Below are 22184 nucleotides of genomic sequence, written 5' to 3' on the forward strand. Positions count from 1 at the left end.
CCAGCGGGTAAGCCAACCGCTAACCCCTTCCCTTTGTGAAACTCAATAACCCTTAATAAAATCTGTATTTAGCACACACAAGTGTACGTGTCTTTCTGTTGAGTGATAAGTTTCCTTCTGGCTTCGCAGCTTTGATTTTGTTAATTGAAAGAGAAGATCAGAGCCGCATCCCTCAAGCTTTGGGGTGTGGGATAAATACGGTTTCTTTCACACGTGAACCTTTCGATGTTAACCTATTTCTCACCGCCGAGCCCCCCTAACCCACCCGAGTCAGCTCTCGAAAGAGGGCCGGAAGAACTTTTAGTGTTCCGTCTTCGAGCCCAGTTCCCGGCAGTCGTCCAAGGAGGGCCAGAGGCAGACGACGACCAGCCCGCCAGCCCGGCAACCCTCTTCCCAAGGTGGCATCGAGGCAGCTCCTAGCAACGCGCAGAGCCGCGAACAGAGGCTGGGCCCCGGCTAACGGCCGCGGCGGAGCACCCTGGGAAATGTAGTTCATCTCGGCGTCCCCGTCCCTTGGCTCCGGCAGGTGAGCGGACCGCGGACTACAACTCCCAGGATGCCTCGCGCGTAACCTCTCTGAGAGAGATTGGTGTCCACGCGCTCCCAGTCGGGAGGCCTGACCGAGCCAGGCTCGAGTGGAGGCGGACCCGCGGCTATGGGTTGGGCCGCGCCTCCAAGAAAAATAGCGCATAATGGGGGGCTTCAGCCGCTGGGGGGATAGACGCTGCGCTCGGGGTCGAGATAGTCTGGGGGCGCGCGCAGGGGTGATGCATGGAGCGGCGCGGAGTCCCGGGACCGAGGGAGTCACCCGACAGGGCCCTTGCCAAGGGGCAGGGTCGGGATTTTAAAATGCCTGGCATCGGGTTGGCTCAGTAGATGAGATGACGCGGTGGTACTCAGTGGCCCTTTGGCCTCTGCAAAACCCAAAAAACCCACTGCTGTCGAGTGGATTCCGACTCATAGCGACCCTGTAGGACAGAGGAGAACTAATCCATAGAGTTTCCAAGGCTGTAACCTTTACGGAAGCTAACTGCCACATCTTTTTCTCCTGTGGAGCGTGGATGGGCTGGAGGGTTCGAACCGCCGACCTTTTCGGTTAGCACCCAAGCGCTTTAACCACTGCACCACGAACACTCCTTTGGCCTTTGCAAACCACTCAGGAAATCCCCGTGGTTTGGGAAACTGAGGCAGGATCCCTTTGGATAGGAGATGGCAGAAGTTTCTGGATGTTATGAGACAAACCTTGCTTGGATTGTAGGTCGTGAAAGTTTCCATTACAGAGGAAAACACGACACTCGGGGTGGCCCTTGTCCGGCCCCCTAGATAAACTTTGAGTTGTGATAACAGGGAGACGAACACGTGAGAAATAGTGATGACCCTCTCTGACTCCTTCCTTCCAGGCATGCCGGAGGTCGGTTTGGGTCAAGCGGAAGTGAAGAGATAGAATTCTGAGGAAAACCATTCTGTTAATGAGGTGAGTCAGATTTGCAGCTAGTGTGAATGGAAAAAAATTCCACTGTCAGTGAAAATAGTGTGAAGGTGTGGCCTGAGCTCACCTTCGCTCCTCTGAGTGCTGGATGGCTATCTAGAAAGTAGTCATGGGTGTTGCCTGGGAAGCCATATTGGCCATAGCCAGGCACCCACCTCCTTTCTGAAATGATACCTACCTGCCATTTCCCCATTTCCCTCATCCTCTTTGAGAATAAGGGACAAGGACCGCTGCACTTCAAGGGAGTGATCTGGATGCAGGCTCAAAAAACCCATTACGTTACCCAGAGCACTTTGTTTCTCATCTGAATTGCTCCCCCCCATAGGAAATGTTTAATTTATGGAAACAGGTTTTGACGTCTTGAATGGGTAGAGTGAGAAGAACCTTGATAGGCCTTGGACTCAGGCACTATTAAAGCCACATCATTTTTAAGCAGCCGCTTTAATTTTCTTCATTAGGTGAGAAGGAGCCTGATGTAGATGGAATTCAAGTGAGCAGGACAGTGCTGTGAAGCAGCCCCAGAACCTTGAGATGGTAGGCAAAATGCAGAGTAAGCCGAATGGAAATGTGGCCTCTTGTACCCCAAGATCTTGACTATATGCAGTAATTTGGGGGGTGGGTGACAAGGACCAGGGTGTGGTCCCTGGAGTAGAGTAATGGAAAGTAACATGAATATCAAAGTTCTCATTAAACAATCAGCAAGGGTTTCTTCTGAGCCTCCGAATGTCTAGCTGAAAGCGTTTTTAAACGTCTGTTATTGGGATTGAGGAGTCAGGCGCATGAAACGGAAGAAAACATGAACAGTCATGTATGTTACATCCTGGCTGGGACGGGACACGTGTGGCGTCTGCAAGTCAGGGAAAAGGAGAGACTTCTGCCCACCTGATGACACCCACTGCTGGTTAGTGGGAGCTGTTGTCATGTTATGAATGAGTCCACTTTCAGAAACTCTAGGAAAGCATAACAGACTTCTGTCTTAAATGCCACTGGGACTCCTTTTCCTCTGGTGACTTGGCAAAAGGCAGAAGAGTTCATTCTGCATTCCCAGCCTTGGGTTTCCTCTGTTTCAACACACTATTCTCTGTTTGATTTTGTTAATGTGATTTGTTTTTCCCATTTTAGGCACCAAAAGCCAAGAAGGGGTTAAAAGGTAAGTAGAGAAAAACAGGACATCACCCTTAAGCCATGTGCTTGCGTTTGTGGGTGCGTGCGTGCGTTCGTGGGTGCGTGCGTGCCTGCCTGCCTGCCTGCCTGCCTGCCTGCCTGCCTGCCTGCCTGCCTGCCTGCCTGCCTGCCTGTGTATACTCCACCCCCTCCCCACCGCGGCTCCAAAAATAATTTAGACATGTCTGTGTCTAAATGTAAGGAGCACTAGTGATGCACTGATTAAACTGCTTGGCTGCTGACAGTTTGGCGGTTCGAACTCATAAGCTTTTGGCGATTCGAACCCACCAGCTGCTTCAAGGGAGGAAGATGTAGCATTCTGCTTCCATAAAGATTTACACCCTTGGAAACCCTATGGGGCAGTTCTGTCCTGTAGCGTCGCTACGAGTCAGAATTGACTCGACAGCAGTGGGTTTGGTTTTGGTTTGGTGTCTAAATGTTCTTGGTGAGAGTGCTGCTGTTTTTCCCATAATTCCATAGGCAGCCTTGGTCTTCCTAGGGGACTCATTGGCCCTCAGAGTAATTCAGAAATTATTACGGGATGGAACTTTGGAGAAAATCCTTCTTGTTGGCTTCTGTATCCAGAAGTAGATGGTTGAACCATAAACCAGTAGACAGCAGCGCTGAGGTGGTTATGATCAATAATATCTGCATTTTCTTTTTAGTCTCTGTAACATGAAGCTTTATTCTAATTACTTTTCATGAAATGACATATTTTGCATAAGTAATTTTCTTGATAAGAAAGAATATATAGAAATCTCCCTGCAATTAGTTCCCAATGTTTATATTGTTAAACTAGACTGTGGAATTTCTCAAGATAAATATTATGGATGTGTTGGATGCGCTGTAGCTGAAACCATGTTTGTCTGTTAAACACTGGTTTAAAGCTCTCAATGAAAATGCCTGTTGCTGACAGCACAGAAAAGCAGGGGGAAGCCTCCAGCACAGTCTAGCTGTTCCACTAATGCCGTTTAAACACGTAGTCACCTTCTGTTTGCACATCTCTGTCTCCTGAGAGTCTGTTCAGGCAGTGCTGTAGAGTTCCTCCTCCATTTCCATGGTGAAAAGGATGAGGACTGCACCTCCTCGTTCAACTGTGCTTCAGTATGTGAGTGATTGTGGATGTAAAGTATATAAATATCTAAACCTGCGGTGTTAACAACACTAATACGACCTTTTGAATTAGTTACATATTTGTTGTTGTTAGGTGCCATTGATTCTATTCCGACTCATAGCGATCCCATATGACAGAGCAGAACTGCCCCCATAAGGTTTTCTTGGCTGTAATCTTTATGGAAGCAGATTACCAGGTCTTTCTCCTGTGGAGCCACTGGGTGGGTTTGAACCGCCAACCTTTCATTTAGCTGCCAAGCACTTAACTGTTAACACCACCAGGGCTCATTAGTTATGTGTATAGACAGTTAAATTCTTTATCCAAAAAAAAAAAGAAGCAGGTGTTTGAAGTTAAGGGTGGTAAAGGCCCTTAGCTAGATGCAAGTACTAACTCAGTATTCACTCTCTACCCCCATCAGAGTAGCCAGGGAGGTGAGCATCCAGACCATCCCTGGGGGGTGTCGGATGGAAGGGTACATGAAGGCTGTTGGTATGGAAGAAGCTTGTATGTGCCTAGAGGTCTTGGACGCTTTTCCCAAAGGACCACACCAGGCTTTGTTCAGAGTCTGGAGGACGGCCCATTGGCCAGCGTGTCATGGGGAGGCACATAGCATGTGGATTATACTGAGAATCTTCACCATCATTCTTCGAAAAAGTGATTTTTAATTTCTACCCTGGGGTCTTTCACCTTTGCATCATGGCTTGTTGCCGGTGAGTTAGAACATATCATGAGCAGCAAAGGGAAAACTAAGTGTGAGGCCTAGTGTCTGAGAGCTCTGAGGCCCTGGGGTGAGCTCTCAAGAGCTGAGGCTTCTAAGAGCCATTCTTTTCTCCTGAAATCATGACAGCTCCTTCTCTGTTGCAGGCTCCATTGATGATGTCCTTGGTGACCTCTTAGGGGATGATAGTAAGTGTCCCCAGTTTAGGCTTGTTCTTTTTTTATTTGATACATAATTCACCTACCAAGGAGCCTTGGTGGCGCAGTGGTTAAGAGGTCTGCTGCTAACCAAAAGGTCGTTAATTTGAATCCACCAGCTGCTCCTTGGAAACCCTATAGGGCAGTTCTACTCTGTCCTGTAGGGTCGCTGTGAGTCGGAATCGACTCCACAGCAACGGGTTGGGTTTGGTGTTGGTTTTCACCTACCATGAGATTAGCCATTTTTAAGTATACAGTCTGGTGGTTTTTAGTGTGGTCACTGTGTTGTGTAGCCATCACCACTGTCTAATTCCAGAACATTCTCATCACCCCAAAAAGAAACCCTGTACACGTTAGCAGTCAGACAAATAATTGGATTATTTTTATTTTTATTGTTGAGTTGTAAGAGTTCCCTGTACATTGTGGACACTCGTCCCTTATCCTGTATGTCTGTGTCTGCTGTACGGAGGAGCAGGACTTCAGGGTCACCACGGACAGTGAGGCTTAGGTCCCCCTTACTTGGCCTGGGAGAACCCACAAAGCGCAAGTCCATGTTTACCAACTTACAGTTTTAGGGAGTGGAAGTGACATTGTTCTTCCTGCATTTCCATGGGATGGGGTTGGGTAGGGTGGGGTTGGACTCTTCATTTGGCACCAGTTGGCATTTAGGATTGACTTCCTGCTTGGAAATGTACCACTCCCCCTCCATTCAGGCTTTTCAGGGGATAACTTAGGACCTGTGTATGGGGCCAGTTTCTTCCTCCAAACAGATCCTTCTGTCAGTAGGAGGGCCTGGGAGGCAGCTTGTTGGGGGAACTGGGATCCTTTTCACACTGACTCTGGGTCTCTTTCGCCGAATAACACCTTTTCTGTTCTGCTTTTTTTCCAGTGACCCTACCTGAGACTCCTGTAAAACTAGTTCCACGTGCCAGAGACACAGCAGGCAAATCTCAGGTCCTCCCTTCTTCAAGGGCTAGAACAAAGTAAGCACCGGAGTGGGAGTGGCTCACCGCTGATTCGTTTCAGTCCAAATGTGCTTGGCCCCTGCACAGTGGGTACCCGCTTTCCATGTCAGCAATCTTCACCCCCTTCACTGAAGGAGACTGGGATGGTGAAAGACAGCTGAACTGCAAGTCCAAAGTCCTGGCTTGTAGTCCTACCTCTGTGACTTACTGCGTGACCTCGGCCAACTTTCTGAACTTCTCTGAGCCTCAGTTTCCTAATCCTCAGAATAAAAGGATTGGCCTAGATCGGTGATTTTCAGATTGGGTTTGCTCTTCTAAGGTTCTCATGATTGGGGAGAGATAAGGGGAGAGCTTTGAGACTTTAGGTGACCTGTGGAATTCCTTTTAGAAACTCTGTTCTTCCAGAGAAGAGTCTATCCAAGGTCACTGGGCTCTCTAAGCCACTCTCCCTTCCTTACAATTATCTGATGCCACCGGGGATGCAGGTGGGGCTGATTCTGCCACTTTGCAGGTCCCTTCTGGAAGGTGATTTCTTCAGCACCATGGCGGGCCTGGCAGGAGCTGATGCTGAGGTGAGCCTGGCCTGTTCCCAATCCTTGAGACTCTACTCACCCTGAGAAAGAGTAAGATGGACGTTGTGGCCAACCGGCTAGTCACAGGAGGGTTTAGAAGTCCGTTACAAAGCTGGCTGTTTCTTAAAGCAAAGCAATACCCAGGGGCTGCCGAGTGGACCCAAAGCAAATTCCTTTTCCCTCCCGCAAGTGAGATTAGCTAGAAAGTAGAGCTCCCGGGAACGTTGGCGTCTTGGATCTTTCTCGTAATAAACTCTATACATGTCCATCACATGGGTGGCAGGCAGCACGATCTGAGTGCCTGTGGTGGAATTGCTCTCTCCCCTGGGAGGAACAAAAAGAGACCACGATCTATGGATCTCCAAAACTGGGAAGCTCCGGCTGCAGGCAGCAGCCAAGTCCTACGAGAGGGGGCCGGAGGGACCTTCCCGTGTATGCCCTGTTGGCCGAGCTCTGCTCCGCTCTCACCAAAGCAAAGTAACAGTGGACTTGACCCCGAGTTCTGCTGGGCCCTGACTAGCATGCTTTTGCCTTCCTGCACACGTAGGTTTCCGACGTCTCGGACGCAGACCCGCAGGCTTTGTTGCAGGCCATGAAGGTAAAGATGCACAGCTCGCATAGTTCTCGGAGGTAGGGGTGGTGCCTCGACATTCAGTGTCAAGGCTTCATTCTCCCTGTAACTTCTCCCTTTCACACTTGTGTTTCTGCGCTCCTGGTGCAAGAATGGAGCTCATCCCTGAGCTGTTGCCTGTGCTGCCCCTCTGGGTATAAATCCTGTGCAGGGGAGGGAGGCTGTCCATCTTTCCCAAGTGGACAGAGACTCCCCACCCTGAGACACAGTCCATGCCACAGGCCTCTGGTGAGATGGGGCCTCCTCCACCTCCACCACCTAGGGGGCAAGAAGGGAAGACTTCTCCTCTACGGTTCGTTCTTAACCTTTCTCCGTAGTTCTTTCTACATCTCCTGCCTGTTCCCTTAGCACAACCGTCCTCTCATCAGATCAAGCACAGAGCTAACCTTGGTGATGGGATTTTAAGGCATGAATTCCGAATGGCTCATAGACCATGACCTCACAGCACTCAGATTCATAGCCCACGATTTCATAGACCTAAAACATTGTCACTGCCTTCTCTCACACCCCATCCAGTCAGCAACACCCTCCTGCATCCCCGTTGGGCTCACCATCCCTTTTGGTTAACCTTTGGTCCCCCTGCGGGCCCCTAAGGAATTGGAGTTGGTCCCCTTCTTGGCTCCAGATTCAGCTTCTTTGACCTCAGCTTGAAATCTCCCTTCCCAAGGCCAGCCGGCTGGGACCCCTTCCAATCCTCTGACCAGGCCATTTTCAGTGCTGACTTGAGTCTCTTATCCCCTGTCCTGCTCAGCTTTTGCTTTGATTTTCTCTCCTAACTCAGTGTCACTGCTGACTGCTCGGAGTGGAAGAGTGGTCAGCCACCACCCTCCAACCAAGCACCTTTGGGACTCCTCCCTCCTCCTGCTTTTCTAGGACATGGACGACATGGATGCCGACCTCTTGGGTCTGAAGAAGTCTAAACCAGCCTCTAGCAAAACAGCCGCAAAGGATTCTGGGAAAGAAGGGCCACCTAGCATTTCCAAGCCTGCTGGCAAGTCAACAAGTAACGAGAAAGGTGAGCGGAGAGCTCCAAAAGTGAGGAAGATGGGATATGGTTCTTCTCTGCCTAGGAGGGGGAGGCTGAACGAGCTAATTGTGTGTGTGTGCGTGTGTGCTCACGTACATAGTTGGGGCAGGGAACAGGTGAGCTTCCTCCCTTCCTAGGGCTCTTCCTGTCCCTTGAAGCCCAATGTCGGCAGCTCCTAGAGAAGCCATTTGATTTTAACTGGTAAATTTTACAGTAGCCTTTGCATCTCCCAAACCCATGACTCTGTTTGGAGTGACTTGAGACTGGGGAGGGTGTGTGACCAGGTTCAGGAAGTAGCTTCCAGACCACATTGCCCTGCCAGAAGCCTGTGTGAGAACTGGGGAGCGTAGACCCCTCCCAGAGCTGTGTCCACGGCCACGGACCCAAAGCTTCCCGGGAGAAAGTGCATCTCATCCCAGGGGACCAGTCCCGAGGCAGGAGAACCTTGGCCAGCGGAGACCCAGACCCGTGACCAGGCCTTCTCTTTGCTTCCCTGCAGGAGACACCGCTCCCACCAAGAAGCCACCTCCCTCCCCCGGCAGCTTTAGGCATCAGTACAGGAAGTTTTCCTTTGAAGGTAGTGGAGGCCCCACAGTCATTTTTCTGAGGCACTTGGTAATGCTTGCTTGCTTGCTTGCCTGAGGCAAATCCCATGGGTCTCAGACTGGGAGGAGCAAGCAGACAGCTGGTGCCACTGATTTACTTCCTCCTGAGTTCAGGGAGGGAATAGTTTTACTGTATTGCCTGGAATATTTTGGGAACTTATTTGCAAGGGCTTTGAAGCCAGAAGTCAAGAGCCGGATTTTATAAATTATAAGGAAAGTTCTGTTTCCTTTCGTGAACGCGCTCATGTTTTCCTTGCCTCCTGAGGCCCCGGGAGCACCGCAGGCAGAGTCAGGGCCACGGGTGAGCCAGGGGTGGCCATGCTGGGATGCAAGCCAGCAGCCCCAGCTCTCCCGCCCCTCCGCCCCTTGCTGGGCCTTATCTATGTCAAAGCGCCCCAGGCCCTGGCCCCCCAGATGCTGAGGGGCTTAATCGTTAATATACTAGAAGCAGCTAAAAATCTCGCCTGGAGGGATGACCCGACTCAGGGCTCAGTTTTCCTGAACAAAGTGCTGCCGTCTGACTGTGCTTTCCCTCCTGGCCGTGAGATGTGGAAGACCCACTGGCAGGACTTCTCTCAGATGACGAGGAAGGAATTGCCAAGCAGCCGCCTGTGACAGAGAGTAAAACGGCTTCTGACAGGAGCCCCAGCACCGTCAGAGACCCGGGTAGGGGCAGGAATGGGGTGGTGCCAGGGCAGGTTCAGTTGCACAGGTGGGATGCCTGCCACCTCACCCAAAAGGTCAAAGTTGTAGAGTGCCCCCACCCCCAAAACCCATTCACATATCACAGTTGGGACAAGGAGGCTGTGGGCTTTGTGCCCTGTGTTCTTTCTTATAGGTCCCTCTATTCCTCTCACTCCTGGTGACACCCCCATCCGAAAGAAAGAAGAACTGATGTTTGACGATGGGGACAACATCATGGCCACCCTGGGGTTTGGAGACAGCCCCGAAGCAGAGAGGGGGCAGACGGGAGACCAGTAAGGAGCCTTAGGAGCGAGAGCCCCGGCCAGGCTGCTGCTTCAGGCCCGGAAAAGCAGAGGGGTGCAGTGTGGGCCATCGGGGGTCCTCACAGTCACACGTGCCTGTCCTGTGCCCATCCTGCAGGGAAGGGCCCCGCCCCGCTAGCTCCAAGCTAGACGAACTGCTGGGTCGAGGCACTGCCGCCAAACTCCTGGCGCGCCCAGGCACCGGGGAGCACAGAGAGATCAATCCAGACAAGAATTACCAGAGGCCACAGGGTGAGGTGGCTCAGGGCGGGCCTCTAGACTGGTGCTTTCCCACAACCCATAATAAAAAATAAGTTTTATGTTATGACACTCACATTATTATGCACACTGAAGCTTTCTAAAATAATACTTACGATTACCACATCCAAAGTCCTGGTGGCACAGTGGCTAAGAGCTTGGCTGCTAAACAAAAGGTCAGCAGTTCAAATCCACCAGCATTCCTTGGAAATTCTGTGGGGCAGTTCTACTGTGTCCTGTAGGGTCAATGTGAGTGAAAATTGACTTGACGGCGATGGGTTTGGTTTCGGTGATTTGGTATTACTACATCCAATACACTGTTATTTTTTATTTATGCGCTGTTTGGTTTATAAATACACTGGTGTGACTCACTGAATTGGTTTCTTGACCAACTCATAGGCGACCCCTCCCAGTATGAAAAACACTGCTCTGGACCAGTGTTTCTCAAAGCAGCATGGGCCATCTGTTCAGAGTCAGTACTTGGTACTCCTGCAGCTTCGTGGGCCTCACCCTGTCAAATCTCCCCCTGTAGAATCTTTGGGGGCAGGGCCCTGGCCAGAGCATTTTTTTTTTTTTTCCCGTTTAATGATTTTTTTTATTTTTTTATTACTGTGCTTTAAGTGAAACTTTACAATTCAAGGTAGTCTCTCATACGAAAATTTATACACACATTGTTATGTGACCCTAGTTGCTCTCCCTATACTGTGACAGCACACTCCTCCTTTCCCCCCTGGGTTTCCCATGTCCATTCATCCAGCTCCTGACCCTCTCTGCCTTCTCATCTCCCGGCCAGAGCATTCTTAACGGCTCTGAGGTGATTCTTGAGCCTGCTGGAATTTGAGCAGCTGAGTTTCACACGGTGCCGGAGCCCCCTGATACCGAGCCCCGAGCCCCTGCCTCCAGAGCAGCTTCGTGTTCACTGTCCGACACAGCAAGCTGCCCATTCAGCTTTTTTTTTTAATAAAGATGCAGCTGCAAAGGCTTTTGGTCACAGATTTCTTGATTTACAGACAAAGAAGATACCTGGGGCATCGAAGACTTCACCTTTGGGGCCTATCAGCCCACTGTGGGCTCCTCTGAGGGCCGACAGTCCCGCCGGCAGTCTGTCAGGTAAGCTGGGCCTGCCAGGGGGCATGACCTCAGGGACATGTTGCCCACTGGAAAACAGGCTTCAGCACCTCCTGTCTTAAAGTAGGTTCTTAGCAGAAAGCGGCACAGACCCCAAGGGAGACCTGGGCTCCAGACAGAGCACTCCAGCCGCGTCCAGCCCCGTCCACCCCAGAAAAGGAGGTGCCGACTGGTTGGGCCTCAAGGACGACGACTTTGACCTGCTCCCACCCTCTCCCACGGGAGAGGCCCGGAGGGGTGGCTCAGTGCTCTCCACATCCTCAGTGCCCCCTCCTGCCAGCCAGCACTTGGCCCCAGCTGGGCTGCCTGTCTCAGGGGCAAAGCCCCCCACTGAGGGTACAGGTTCCCCTTCCAAAGCCAGCCGAGCCTCCAAGCTGGGAGCGTCCGAGGAGAGAGAAGAGGAGGATTGGCTGAGCCATGCCTTGTCTTGGAAGAAGTCCCAGGGCCTGGTCACAGAGGAGCGGGCCAGGGCCTCCAAGGGCCTGAACTCAGCGGGGACTGTGGGCCACCCCTTGCCTAGCAGGTATGAACTTGGGCTGCTGTAGCTAGTGGAGGGAGGCCTGGGCACAGGTACCAAGGGCCACCCTTGCCCATCTCGCCCATCAGCCTCAGTTGGAGCCCGGGCAGTGCGCCTGCGCACACCCCTCATCGTAGCTTTACCTACTCTTCTCTCTGGGCACTAGCTCTTCCATCTGCAGGGAGCTCTGTCTCCCTGCCTTCGCCCAGGTGCAGACCCGAGGGGTTGGGGTGGCTGTTGCACACATGCCCTGACTGCCGCTGGGACAAGGGGCCGACTTGATCAGGCAAGAGAAGACAGGAGTGCTGCCCACGCAGAAAACCCAGTGTCCAAATTGTTGGTACTTCTGCCAACTAGGCAGAAGGGAATCAGTGCTAGAGAGCCCCAGAGGCCAGGAGATGCTCCCATGGGATGGCACAGAACAGCGGTGCTGGGGGCAGGACAGTGAGCCACCTCAGAGGGTGGGCAGGCTGCACACATCCAGAGGTGGTGACAAGACTGCGGTGGCCAGAGCAAAGGGGAGGTGAACTGGGGCAGTTCCGAGAGGGAACATCGCAAGCCCTGGGGCTGGCGTAACTGTGAGGGGACAGTTTGACCTGAAATCCAGGGGGGCTGAGGCCAGAACAGAAAGGACCCTGAGAGCCAAGAGGGATGGTAGGAATCACAGACAGACAGCTGGGGAAGAGAACCACCACAGGGTGGCTGGACTAGGGTAGGTCGAGCAGTGCCTTAGTCCAAAGCTGAGTGAAGCTAAATGGAGCCAAAATGAGGCTTCGAGCTTGAACTTAACAGGTGTCTAATGTGTCCCTGTGACTCCCTGGATTGTCTTCAGATGGTCAGTGTCCGTTCCCTGCACTATGTGGATGTCGGGGCTGCAGGGAGAGGGAGGCAGCCCTCACATCCCAGGAGCTCAGCCCCGGGAGAAGAATCCCCACGACTAGGTAGTGGCAGCAGAGGGGAGCTGGGGGAAGCGGGACGAGGAGCAGCCACAGGGCTGTGTGCGTGGAGCTTGTCCTGGGCCATCCCATCTAGCCTAGCCTGGCACTTTTGTTCCCTTCACCATTAGCATTGACTTCTTTCAGCCAACCTGCTAGTACCCAAGGGCCTGAGCGAGCAGCTCCTGGAGGGACCTCAGGAGCAGCGGTGCAGGAAATGCCACCTGCCAGGCCTGACAAGTCAGGGTGTGTCTGCAGTGGGGGCAGAGGATGAGTGAGAGGCGCGTGGGGGCTGCTGGGATTTAGAGATGGATGGTGGGAGCCCAACGTGGGCTGATACACATACGAGTTCCTGGGTAGCACAAACGGTTAGGCATTTGACTACTAGCCGAAAGGTTGGTGGTTTGAACCCACCCAGAGGCGCCTTGGAAGACAGGCCTGGAGATCTGCTTCCAAAAGGTCCCAGCCTTGAAAACCCTGTGGAACAGTTCTACTCTGCACACGTGGGGTTGCCGTGAGTTGGAATCTGCTCGACGGCAACTCAACATCATCAGCCCCACTGACCAAGAGTGTTCTGAGTGGGGTGCCCCCCGCTTTACCCAGCCACCCGGCCTGAGACCCTCCCTCTGGGTGCACCACTAGCCACCAGGCCTGGTCAGGTCAGTTATTTGAACCTGACATTTTCCTGTACAGCCGTGCCCACCCCTCCCTTCTCTCCCTGTGTTCTGCACAGAATGCTTTCAACCTATGCCCACCCACCCCTGTGTCCGCAGGCCGCCTGTGACTTGGAAGCAGGTCACCACAGCATCCCCTGCAGGTGATCCAAAGAGGGGACCAGCCCCTGGAGAGCTGTCCAGCACTGGTATGCTTTCTGCTCTGTTTAGGGTTCAGCTGTGGGTCAGGAGGAGGGACTTAGGGCTTCTTAGGGGGCCACTGGAAGTTCAGTGAGGCTACACGCCCCCAGACACACACAGGTGCAGGGCTCTGGGCCTTTCAGGGCCCCTACTCATTTCTCTGCTGTTGATTTTCCAGAACCTGCACTTTGTTTCCCAAGCTCCCAGGAGCCCCCAGGGTTTTCGGTGCCTGGCCAGGTAAGGAGGGTGGACAGATAGGGAGGTCATGGGCCTGTGGGGCAGTTCTCCCTGCTCAGAGGCAGTGCCAGCAATTTGACCTGTCAGCCAGCCAGGAGGATGTGTCCTGTCAGATCCCTCACCTGGCACTCCCACCACCACTTTTAGCCTGGCCGCTCCCAGGTGGAGCTGAGTGCTCATTTGCCGGCCCAGTAGGGCCCGAGAGGAGCCTCAGGTGGGGGCACTGGGAGTGTTCTCATCAGAACACAGGGCTGCCATCATCCTGTCATTTCATTTAGAAAGCCTCTGTTCCTGCCGACCTCCCAGCCCACCTCCACCTGTTTCCCAGGTGTGACAGTCACCTGTGACACCTGGGCCAGGGAGGAGCGGCCCCACGGGATCACATCCCCGGGACCCAGGAGCACTTTGGGAGCTGGTGGGTGGTGGGCAACTCAGGAACCAGGTTGGCTGCCCACATGGGGCTCTGGGCCAGACAGAAAGGGCCAGGACCAAGCTTCTGTTGGAGCTAAGACCGTGGAGACTTGGCTGTCTGTGTAGGATCTGGAAACCTCTACTGGGGAAGGTGTTTGTGGGGAGGAAGGAGCACTCGTTTTCCTGAGTAGAACTGATGGAGGAGGCGCAGTGCACAGGCAGTGACTGACCGCCAAGGCCTCGTCCGCCTCGTCCTTGGCCTGTAGGTGCTCCGTCCTTGTTCACATCCACAGCCATAGAGCAGGTGCAGGCCTTGGGATTTCCTGGGAACAGAAAGCCAGGTGGTAACTGAGCTCCACTGGGTGCCGTCCCTGCCTAACCTGGAGCATCTCTCCCTGTAGTCCCTGCTCCCTGACTCCCTGAGCCAGCTGCCAGGCGGGGAGTACCAGAGGCAGCTCCTGGTAGCGCAGGCGCAGCTCCAGGGCAGCACCGCCAAGCTGCAGGCTGAGCTGCTGCAGAGTCAGGCGCGGCTGGCTGAGCTGGAGGCCCAGGTGAGGGCGGGGCAGCTGGCAGGGGCAGGGTTGTGATCGGCGGTGCCTCTATGAGCGGTGGAAGGCTTCCCCAGCCGGAGGAAGGATGTGAGCAGCACGGAGAATGGAGCACAGACTGAGGGCCCCAGGCGCTGTCGCTCCTCCGCCATGTCCTAGGTGCGGAAGCTGGAGCTGGAGCGGACCCAGCACACGCTGCTGCTGGAGAGCCTGCAGCAGCGGCACCAGGCTGACCTGGAGCTCATTGAGAGCGCTCACAGGTACCGCGCTCCTGCTGCTGCCCCAGCCCCGCCCTCCCCCCCAACCCCTAGCCCCAACACCAGAGGCCTGGGCTCCCCAGGCTCCTTCCCATCTGGCTCTGCCTTGGAGAGGCCCCTTCAGCCGCAGCCGTCTGCCCCCAGAGCCCCACCACTGGGTGTTCTGTTGGCAGAAGCCGCGTGAAGGTGCTCGAAACGTCGTACCAGCAAAGGGAAGAGCGGCTCCGGAGGGAGAACGAGGAGCTGGCGGCCCAGTACCTGTCTCACTGCCAGGAAGCTGAGCTGACCCGCGCTGAACTCGTTGCCCAGCATCAGCGGCGCTTAGCCGCTGCGGCGCAGGAGAAAGACCAGGAGATGGAGCGCCTGCGGGAGCTGCAGCGGTGAGGGGCGGGGCCGAGGGTGGGCGGGGCCGAGGAGCGGACAGCCACCACCGGGACCCTGAGATGCCGGCGCTACTGACAGGTGCCTGAGCACAGGCTCCATCCACTCACCTACAACCCACCGGAGTCCAGTGGCTACGTGGACCCTGAAGAAGGACTGCACCGTCGTGCCTGGCGCGCTGATGTGGTTGCCTTTCCGATGAGCACAAAACTAGGAAAAGGTCCTTAAGGACATCAGTGTCGATGAGGCCAGAGCAGGCCTTTAAGACCACTCAGCTTCGCAGACACAGAAGGGTCGTTGACAGACCTTTCTTTTCTTGTCCTTTCCTGATGCCATGTCCACCCTCAGGTGCTTTAATTCAGGATTCTTCCTCTGTGAAGTGTCCTTTGCTGGATAAAAGAAGGGATCTCCCCCCTAGAGAGTAGACGTGGTACTGAGGCACCAAGTTAGATACGACGGGGCGAGGGAAACTGAGGCTGTGCCTGGAGAGGGGCGGTGACGAGGCCCCAGGAGCACTGACTACTCAGGAGCTCTGCCAGGAGGAGCTGCCCAGTGGTATTCTATGTACTGCCTGTGCCAGGCCTGGCTCAGTGGGCACTTGGTCTCATCTCACCCACCCTCGGCCTCTCCTCACCTTCATCCTCCTCCTCACCCCCCTCAGCCTTTCCTCACCGTCAGCCTCTCCTCGTCTTCAGCCTCTGCTCACCTCCCTTGGTCTCTCCTCACTTTCATCCCCCTCCTCACCCCTCTTGGCCTCTCCTTACCCCCCCTTGAGCTCTCCTCACCCTTGGTCTCTCCTCACCCACCCCCCGTCTCTCCTTGTCCCCCCCATCTCTCCTCATCCCCCCTCGAGCTCTCCTCACCCTCAGCCTCTTCTCACCCTCAGGGCGTCCATCCTGGAGATGCGCAAGGACCATGAGGAGCAGCTGCAGCGGCTGAAGCTGCTGAAGGACCGAGAGATCGATGCTGTCACCAGCGCCACCTCCCACACGCGGTATGTGCCCGGCCAGGCCCTGCCCACGGAGAGGTGGTGCTGGGGTTCCCAGGACGGGGTGACCTGCTCCTCCTTCAGGTCCCTGAACGGCATCATTGAGCAGATGGAGAAGTTCTCCAGCAGCCTGAACGAGCTGTCTTCCCGTGTGGAGGCCTCGCACCTTACCACTTCCCAGGAGTGGGAGTTGGGGGTCCGACAGCGTGATGAGCAGTTGCGAGGTACCACATGGTGAGGTGTCCCCTCCTGCATTCTGGGCACTCCCTCACTGGAAAGGGCCCACCTGGGAGGAGTGAGGTGGGCGGGCAGTGAGCCATGTGGCACCCTCAGCCCTGCAGGACAGGCTGGGCCGGCAGCAGCGGGACATGGAGGAGGAGCGGGGTAGACTGCAGGAGGTCATCGCAAAGATGGAGGCGCGCCTGAGTGAGCAGAGCCGGCTCCTGGAGCAGGTGAGGGCCCCTCTCCCAGCGCACTGTCCTAGCTTCCCCCGTAGCCAGTCAGGAGGCCTGGGGGCTTCCCACTGAAGCCTCTGTGCCTCCCAGCCACCCTGCCCTGGCCCTCAGCACCACCTGCCTGAACACGCGCTGGCCTCCTGACCAGGCCCCCACCTGACGCTCCCTACCCTTGTCACCCCACCAGCCACACTCACCCAGCAGCCGCCTCCGGGGCCGCCTCCACAGTCTGGCCCACCCTGGGCATCCAGCTGCTTTTCCCGCTTGTCCTTCCCCACAGCTGCTGACGCCTGCCATACGGGAGAAGGGCACTTGCCGCTAAACGCCATTCTAGATAGCTGAATTGTCAGATACATTTTTTAACTCCCTATATGTTTTTCACCTCCAAGAGCAAGCTTTATTCTTTAAAAAATACTAACTTTTTATTTCTCTTGTACTAATTATTTCCCAATAATGTTCATGGTGGGAAAACTCAAGTACAGGGAACAATAGAGGAGAAAGTAAATTACCCACTAGTCAGATACCCACTGATGACGTGATATGTATTCTGTAGACATGTCAATATGTAAATGTAGATATTTTATTTTATTTATTTGCTTATTCATTTGTAAACTTCACCAAGCCCCTGCCTCATGCCAGCCACAGCTCAGCTTCTTAACCACAAGGGACTAGCCTTGGGCTCAGAGGTGCCCCATGTTCCCCAGCACAGGGTGAAGCTGCTATTTGCAGTTCGGTTGCTGGGAGGCAGCCTGAAGCTGGCGATTCTGGGGGCGGGAATGTTGCTCTTCTTTCACCCTCCCGAGCCACCAAGTGCCTCTCAGCAGCAGTTCTGGGGCCTCAAGCCTTGGTGCAGTGGGAGAACTGAGGGCCAGCTGGGGCCCTGTGGGTCCTCCTCTCAGGCAGAATCCCAGGGACAGGTCCAGCCGACCCTCTCAGGCACCCCTCACTGTCACCTCTTTGGAAAGGAGTGTTTCTGGCATGGGTGGGAGACGGGGGTGGGTTTGCAGGGAGCAGGCACTCAGCCTGATGGTGCCTGCAGGAGCGCTGGCGCGTGAGTGCTGAGCAGTCCAAGGCTGAGTCCGCGCAGCGCTCCCTGGAGGAGCAGAGGAAGGTCATGGTGCAGCAGACCACCATGGAGAGGGAGGAGCTGGAGCGGGCCAAGGTGAGTCCCATCACAGCTGTCCCCCGCCGCCCCCTGCGCCAGCCCAGCCTCACACTGTGCCCCCCCTCCCCCAGAGCGCCCTGCTGGAGGAGCAGAAGGCCGTCATGCACAAATGTGGGGAGGAGCGGCGGCGCCTGGCCGCCGAGTGGGCCGAGTTCTTTGCACAGCAAAAGCTGAGTAAGGAGCGGGCAGAGCGCGAGGCAGAACGGGCCTTGCAGGCGGACGCCCAGCGGGAGGGCACCCTCGTCAGCCTGGCCAAGGTAGGGCCCAGGGCCTCTGGGACGCCTGAGGGCCTGGGGACCCTGCCCCTGGAGGACCCCTTTCCTGTCCGCTTCTCCATCCAGATGCAGCACCTCTCACTCGGTAAAGAAGAGTAGAGTGACGATTAGAATGTAGGAATGAGAACAACAGTTACATCATAATAATGATAGTAACTTCATTGTATCGTTCTCAGTGCTGTACACACATTTTCTTATTCTATCCTTGCGATGTAGACATTTTAGAAATAAGGAATGAGATTCAGAGAAGTTGAGACCTGCTGTGATCTCGAGGCATGTTAGCAGCCGCAAACGCCTGGCCCAGGCCCCCAGCTCCTCCTCTGAGCCCCTTGCCGCGCCGCTTCCTGCCCAGTGTCCGGGTGGACAGAGCTGCAGAGACGTGAAGGCCGGGTGTGCCCGGAGGAGACGCATCCAGGCTCTCTGTCTCCAGGAGCAGGCAGAGCTCAAGATCCGGGCCAGCAAGCTCCAGGCCAAGGAGGACCAGCTGGCGGCCGAGTGGGAGGCACTGGAGCGAGAGCGGCAGGAGCTGCGGCTGGAGAAGGAGCGGGTCAACGCAGCCGCGTTGCGTGTCCGGCTCCGCGCCGAGGAAGTGGAGGGCATGAGCAAGGTGTGTGCGTGTGTGGCTGGGGCACGGCAGGGACGCCTGAGCCCGGCCACCCCTCTGAGCCCGCGGCCTTCCTGCAGGTGGCCTCAGAGAAGTACGAGGCTGGGGAGCGGGCGCTGCGCGAGGCCCAGCAGGTGCAGTCGGAGCACCAGGCAAGGCTCCGGCTGGTGCAGCAGCAGCAGGAGCAGCTGCGGCAGCAGGAGCAGCACGTGCACCAGGCAAGGCGCTGCCCTGGCTCTGCACCCATCCGCCCGCCCTTCCTCCCTTCCGCGGCCTCCTGCCCTCACTCACAGTTGCCCTGTTCTCCCCGGGGACGGGGACAGGAACATCTGAGCCTGGCCCAGCAGAGGTTGCAACTGGACCGTGTCCAACAGGACCTGCCCTCCAGCCTCGTGGGGCTGCTCTCCAGGCTGCAGGGTCCGGCAGTCCCCAGCCTGGGCGGTGAGTGGCTCCAGAAGGAAGCACATGGGCCCAACGGCCCCAGCAGAGCGGTGGCAGGAGAACCCCCAACGTCCAGCTGCAGGGTGGGGAGGCCCTCTGGGGTTTAGAACAGCTCGTTATTGCCCTTTACACAATAATGCATGTCAGTTATAGAAAACGAAGTCAGAAATAGGGGGAGAATGATTTAAAACATATATCACCCTCAGCCCCACTCTGTAGCCTAGGGAGAACCACTGTTAACATTTTGATGCGTAACGTTTCAGACTTTTGCGTGTATGTTTTTAAGAACAAAAATGGGATCATATCATATGGTGTATTATAACTTGATTTTTTCATTCAGTAATATACCTATGGAGTCCCTGGGTGGTACAAGCAGTTACGTGCTCGGCTGCTAAACAAAAGGTTGGAGGTTTGAGTCCACCCAGAGGCACCTCGTAAGAAAGGCCTGGCAATCTACTTCCCAAAAACCATCCATTGGGAACCCTGTGGAGCACAGTTCTATTCTGACAGCAGCTGCTTTTAAAATACATATGGGACATGGTTTCATGTCAGTAATTAAACATTTAATCGTAATTCTTAATCAACATGATTTTCCATTACGATGCCCTACTGATTTTTTTCACTAAGATAAGCAGTGCCTCGGGAAATTTTTGTGCATACATGTTGCAGCCTTGCCTAATGATTTCCACTGAGTAGACTCCTAGGAGTGGACTTGCCAGGTAAAAGCACATTAACATTTTTTAAAGGCCATGTGCCCTCCGGAAAGTTTACCCTGTGGCCCGGGGAAACAAATCTGCCCGTCCCGCTCACCATCTTATCCCTGACTTACTCCTCTGCCTCTGCAGCCGTTGGGACTCTTGCTCCCACCAGCCCTCCGTGCAGCCAGCCGCTGGCCAGCCTGGTCCCCTCACACCTCCACGCCAAGCTGGTGCTGCTGAAACACACGGCCGAGCAGGTGAGCGTCCTAGAGCAGAGGACAGCCAGGCCTGCTCCCACTGGACTCGTGCAAGTCCTGTGCTCACTGTCATGACAAGCGGGGTCTTCCCAGCTCAGGGCGAGGCCAGAAGGGGTACACCTGCCCCAGGGTAGGCTGGCACCACCCCCGGAGGAGAATAGTAACCGCAGATTGCCTAGTAAGCACATGCTGAGACCTGTCCCATTGGGCAGCTTCTGCACCAAGCAGTTGTCACTTCACAATAACCTGTAATGATAACAGTAAGCATGTACTGAGCGTTTCCTGTGTGCCAGGCTCTGTGCCGAAGCTTGATGTGCTTTTTAAGTGTTTTCCCTCACGCAGCCCTGCACGTAGGTGGTCCTGTCCATTTTACAGACAAGGAAACTGAGGCTTAGAGAGGTGAAGTCCCGTGCTGATAAGAACACAGCTAATAAGTGGCCTTGCCAGGACTCAGGGCCTGTGTCCTCCAGGCCCCACTGCTTCCCTGAGCTGGGCAGAGCCAGGGAGGGAGTGGGAGGGGGCTCCCGGGGTGAGCCAGCTCAGCTAGCACCCCAGGACCCCCACTTCTCGCTTAGTCCCGAGAGCCAAAGTCTCTGTTCATGGAAGCATGTACGGGGGCAGCTGGAAGGTGACCGCTCACCGACTCTGTCTTTCAGGACCGAGATTTCTTGGAGAATGAACAGTTCTTTCTGGAGACTCTGAAGAAAGCACCCTACAATATGACATTGAATTCAGCCTGAGAGGCACCCTGGCTGCCCCCTCAACCTAGGGCACAGGCCTGGACTCACCCGCTGCCCAGCTCTGCGGAGGTGGTACTGCCTCCCACCAGGTGCCCAGGGAGGGTTCCAAGTGTCCAGAGCCCGATTACAGCTCTTCCTGTGACAGAGTGCCGGCACATTCTTTCTGAGTGTCTCAGCTGTGGCCCAGAGCAGGCAGCCTCCGGGCCCCAGGACTTGGGGGTGTAGTGGCCTCTGGGGACAGCGTGGTGGCGAAGGTTTCTCAGCCACATGCCACCTTTAGCAACAGCTTCGGTTCTTCTGCCCCACAGCCATCCAGCTCACATCCGAGGGTCTAACCAGCAGCAAGTCCACCCAGCACCACCTGGGCTCTGTGGATCCTTCCCACCTCTGCGGGCACACGCCCTGGGATCTTCCTCCTCCCTGGGCCTGAGGAAGGGGCTGATCTCTAGGGGTCCATGGGGAGCTCTCCAGCCCTGAGAAGCTGGCAGAGACGTGAGGCCCCTCCCGATGGAGATGTCATTGTGAAGGGCCGTGAGGAAGGGGAGGCATCGAGGGCAGGGGGTGAGTGCCCGGCCGGCTGTGGCCTTGCATGTGCTGTGCTCTCGGAAGTCAGCCAGCCCTGACAGGCCCAGGTTTGCCCGCATGGGCCTCTTTGTTCCCGCACTGCCTGAGAAGCCAACTAGCTCGGCACGGACACGGGCCCCACGGCTTCTTCTTAGGGGCTCCTACCGGAGACAGGATGGGGTCTGCAGGATGATGGCAGGGGCTTAGGGGGGCACAAGGAGAGAGGCCTCTCTGGGCTCCTCGCTTGCGTGCAGCCACAGCATGCTGGCTGTGAGGGCGGGCAGCCTGAAAGCTCTGTCCGTGGGAGGAATAGCCCAGCGTCTAGGGACCCGGAAGGGGGCCTGCTGCCCAGGCCGCTGCCACCCCCAGGTGCCTTCTCAGTTCTCCACGTATGGGCCATGTGCCCAGGACGGCTGGCAGGGGGCCAGAGGGAGAGGGGACGGGAGGACTGGCAATTAACCTCAGCAGACCCATGGACAGACCCAACTCAACCAAGAAAATCACCATTACTTGCAAAGCAGCTTCCATCAGGGACCAGTTTATCCCCTTCCAGCGGAGGGAACGCCCACGTGAGCCAACGTGAGCCAGCCGGCGGAGGGGCCGTGTGCCTGGTGGGGTGGAGGCACGCAGGCTTTCAGAGGGGCCTTATTATTTACCAGCAGTTTACAGCTTTGTTTTGGACCCATTAAATTGCTACAGTCTTAGTGACTGAATTCTTGTAATTGCCATGTCTCATCAGTTTGTAAGGAGCCCTGGTGGCACAGTGGTTAAGCGCTCAGCTGCAAACCTAAAGGTCAGCAGTTTACACGCAGCACCCGCTCTGGCAATTTGCGTTGGTAAAGATTACAGCCTAGGAAACCCTATGGGGCAGTCCTGCGCTGCAAGGTCATTATGAGTTAGGATGGAGTCATCCGCAACAGGATTTTTTTTTTTTATCAGTTTGTGCTGCTTTTGTTAGAAATGTTTGTAGCCCTGTTATTTGCTGAAAAACAAGTCTGAAAAA

General features: G+C 55.1%; 1 protein-coding gene across 1 annotated transcript; it reads left to right on the forward strand.

Moving 5' to 3' along the window:
• The first annotated feature begins 1188 nt into the window (after positions 1-1188).
• FBF1 (Fas binding factor 1) lies at positions 1189-20617 on the forward strand. Its single transcript, XM_023729231.1, has 30 exons — positions 1189-1474; positions 1948-2023; positions 2612-2639; positions 4632-4673; positions 5572-5665; positions 6159-6219; positions 6767-6817; positions 7724-7841; positions 8377-8454; positions 9029-9148; positions 9321-9459; positions 9587-9720; positions 10737-10836; positions 10919-11377; positions 12454-12552; positions 13080-13168; positions 13339-13397; positions 14210-14359; positions 14516-14616; positions 14787-14993; positions 15881-15988; positions 16067-16206; positions 16316-16434; positions 17477-17599; positions 17674-17859; positions 18308-18484; positions 18562-18699; positions 18805-18922; positions 19768-19877; positions 20534-20617. The coding sequence occupies exons 2-30, from the start codon at positions 2021-2023 to the stop codon at positions 20615-20617; spliced, it is 3435 nt and encodes a 1144-aa protein (XP_023584999.1). The 5' UTR covers positions 1189-1474; positions 1948-2020.
• The last annotated feature ends 1567 nt before the right edge of the window (positions 20618-22184 follow it).

This window comes from Trichechus manatus, unplaced genomic scaffold (genome assembly GCF_000243295.1).
Source record: "Trichechus manatus latirostris isolate Lorelei unplaced genomic scaffold, TriManLat1.0 scaffold00028, whole genome shotgun sequence".
Classification (NCBI taxonomy): domain Eukaryota; kingdom Metazoa; phylum Chordata; class Mammalia; order Sirenia; family Trichechidae; genus Trichechus; species Trichechus manatus.

What these genes read in the sequence shown, in the direction of transcription:
- FBF1 (XM_023729231.1), top strand. An exon ending in CAGGAAGTTTTCCTTTGAAG is followed by an intron (nt 8,455 to 9,028) that starts GTAGTGGAGGCC and finishes CCTGGCCGTGAG; the next exon opens with ATGTGGAAGACCCACTGGCA. An exon ending in AGGAGCTGGAGCGGGCCAAG is followed by an intron (nt 17,600 to 17,673) that starts GTGAGTCCCATC and finishes CCCCTCCCCCAG; the next exon opens with AGCGCCCTGCTGGAGGAGCA.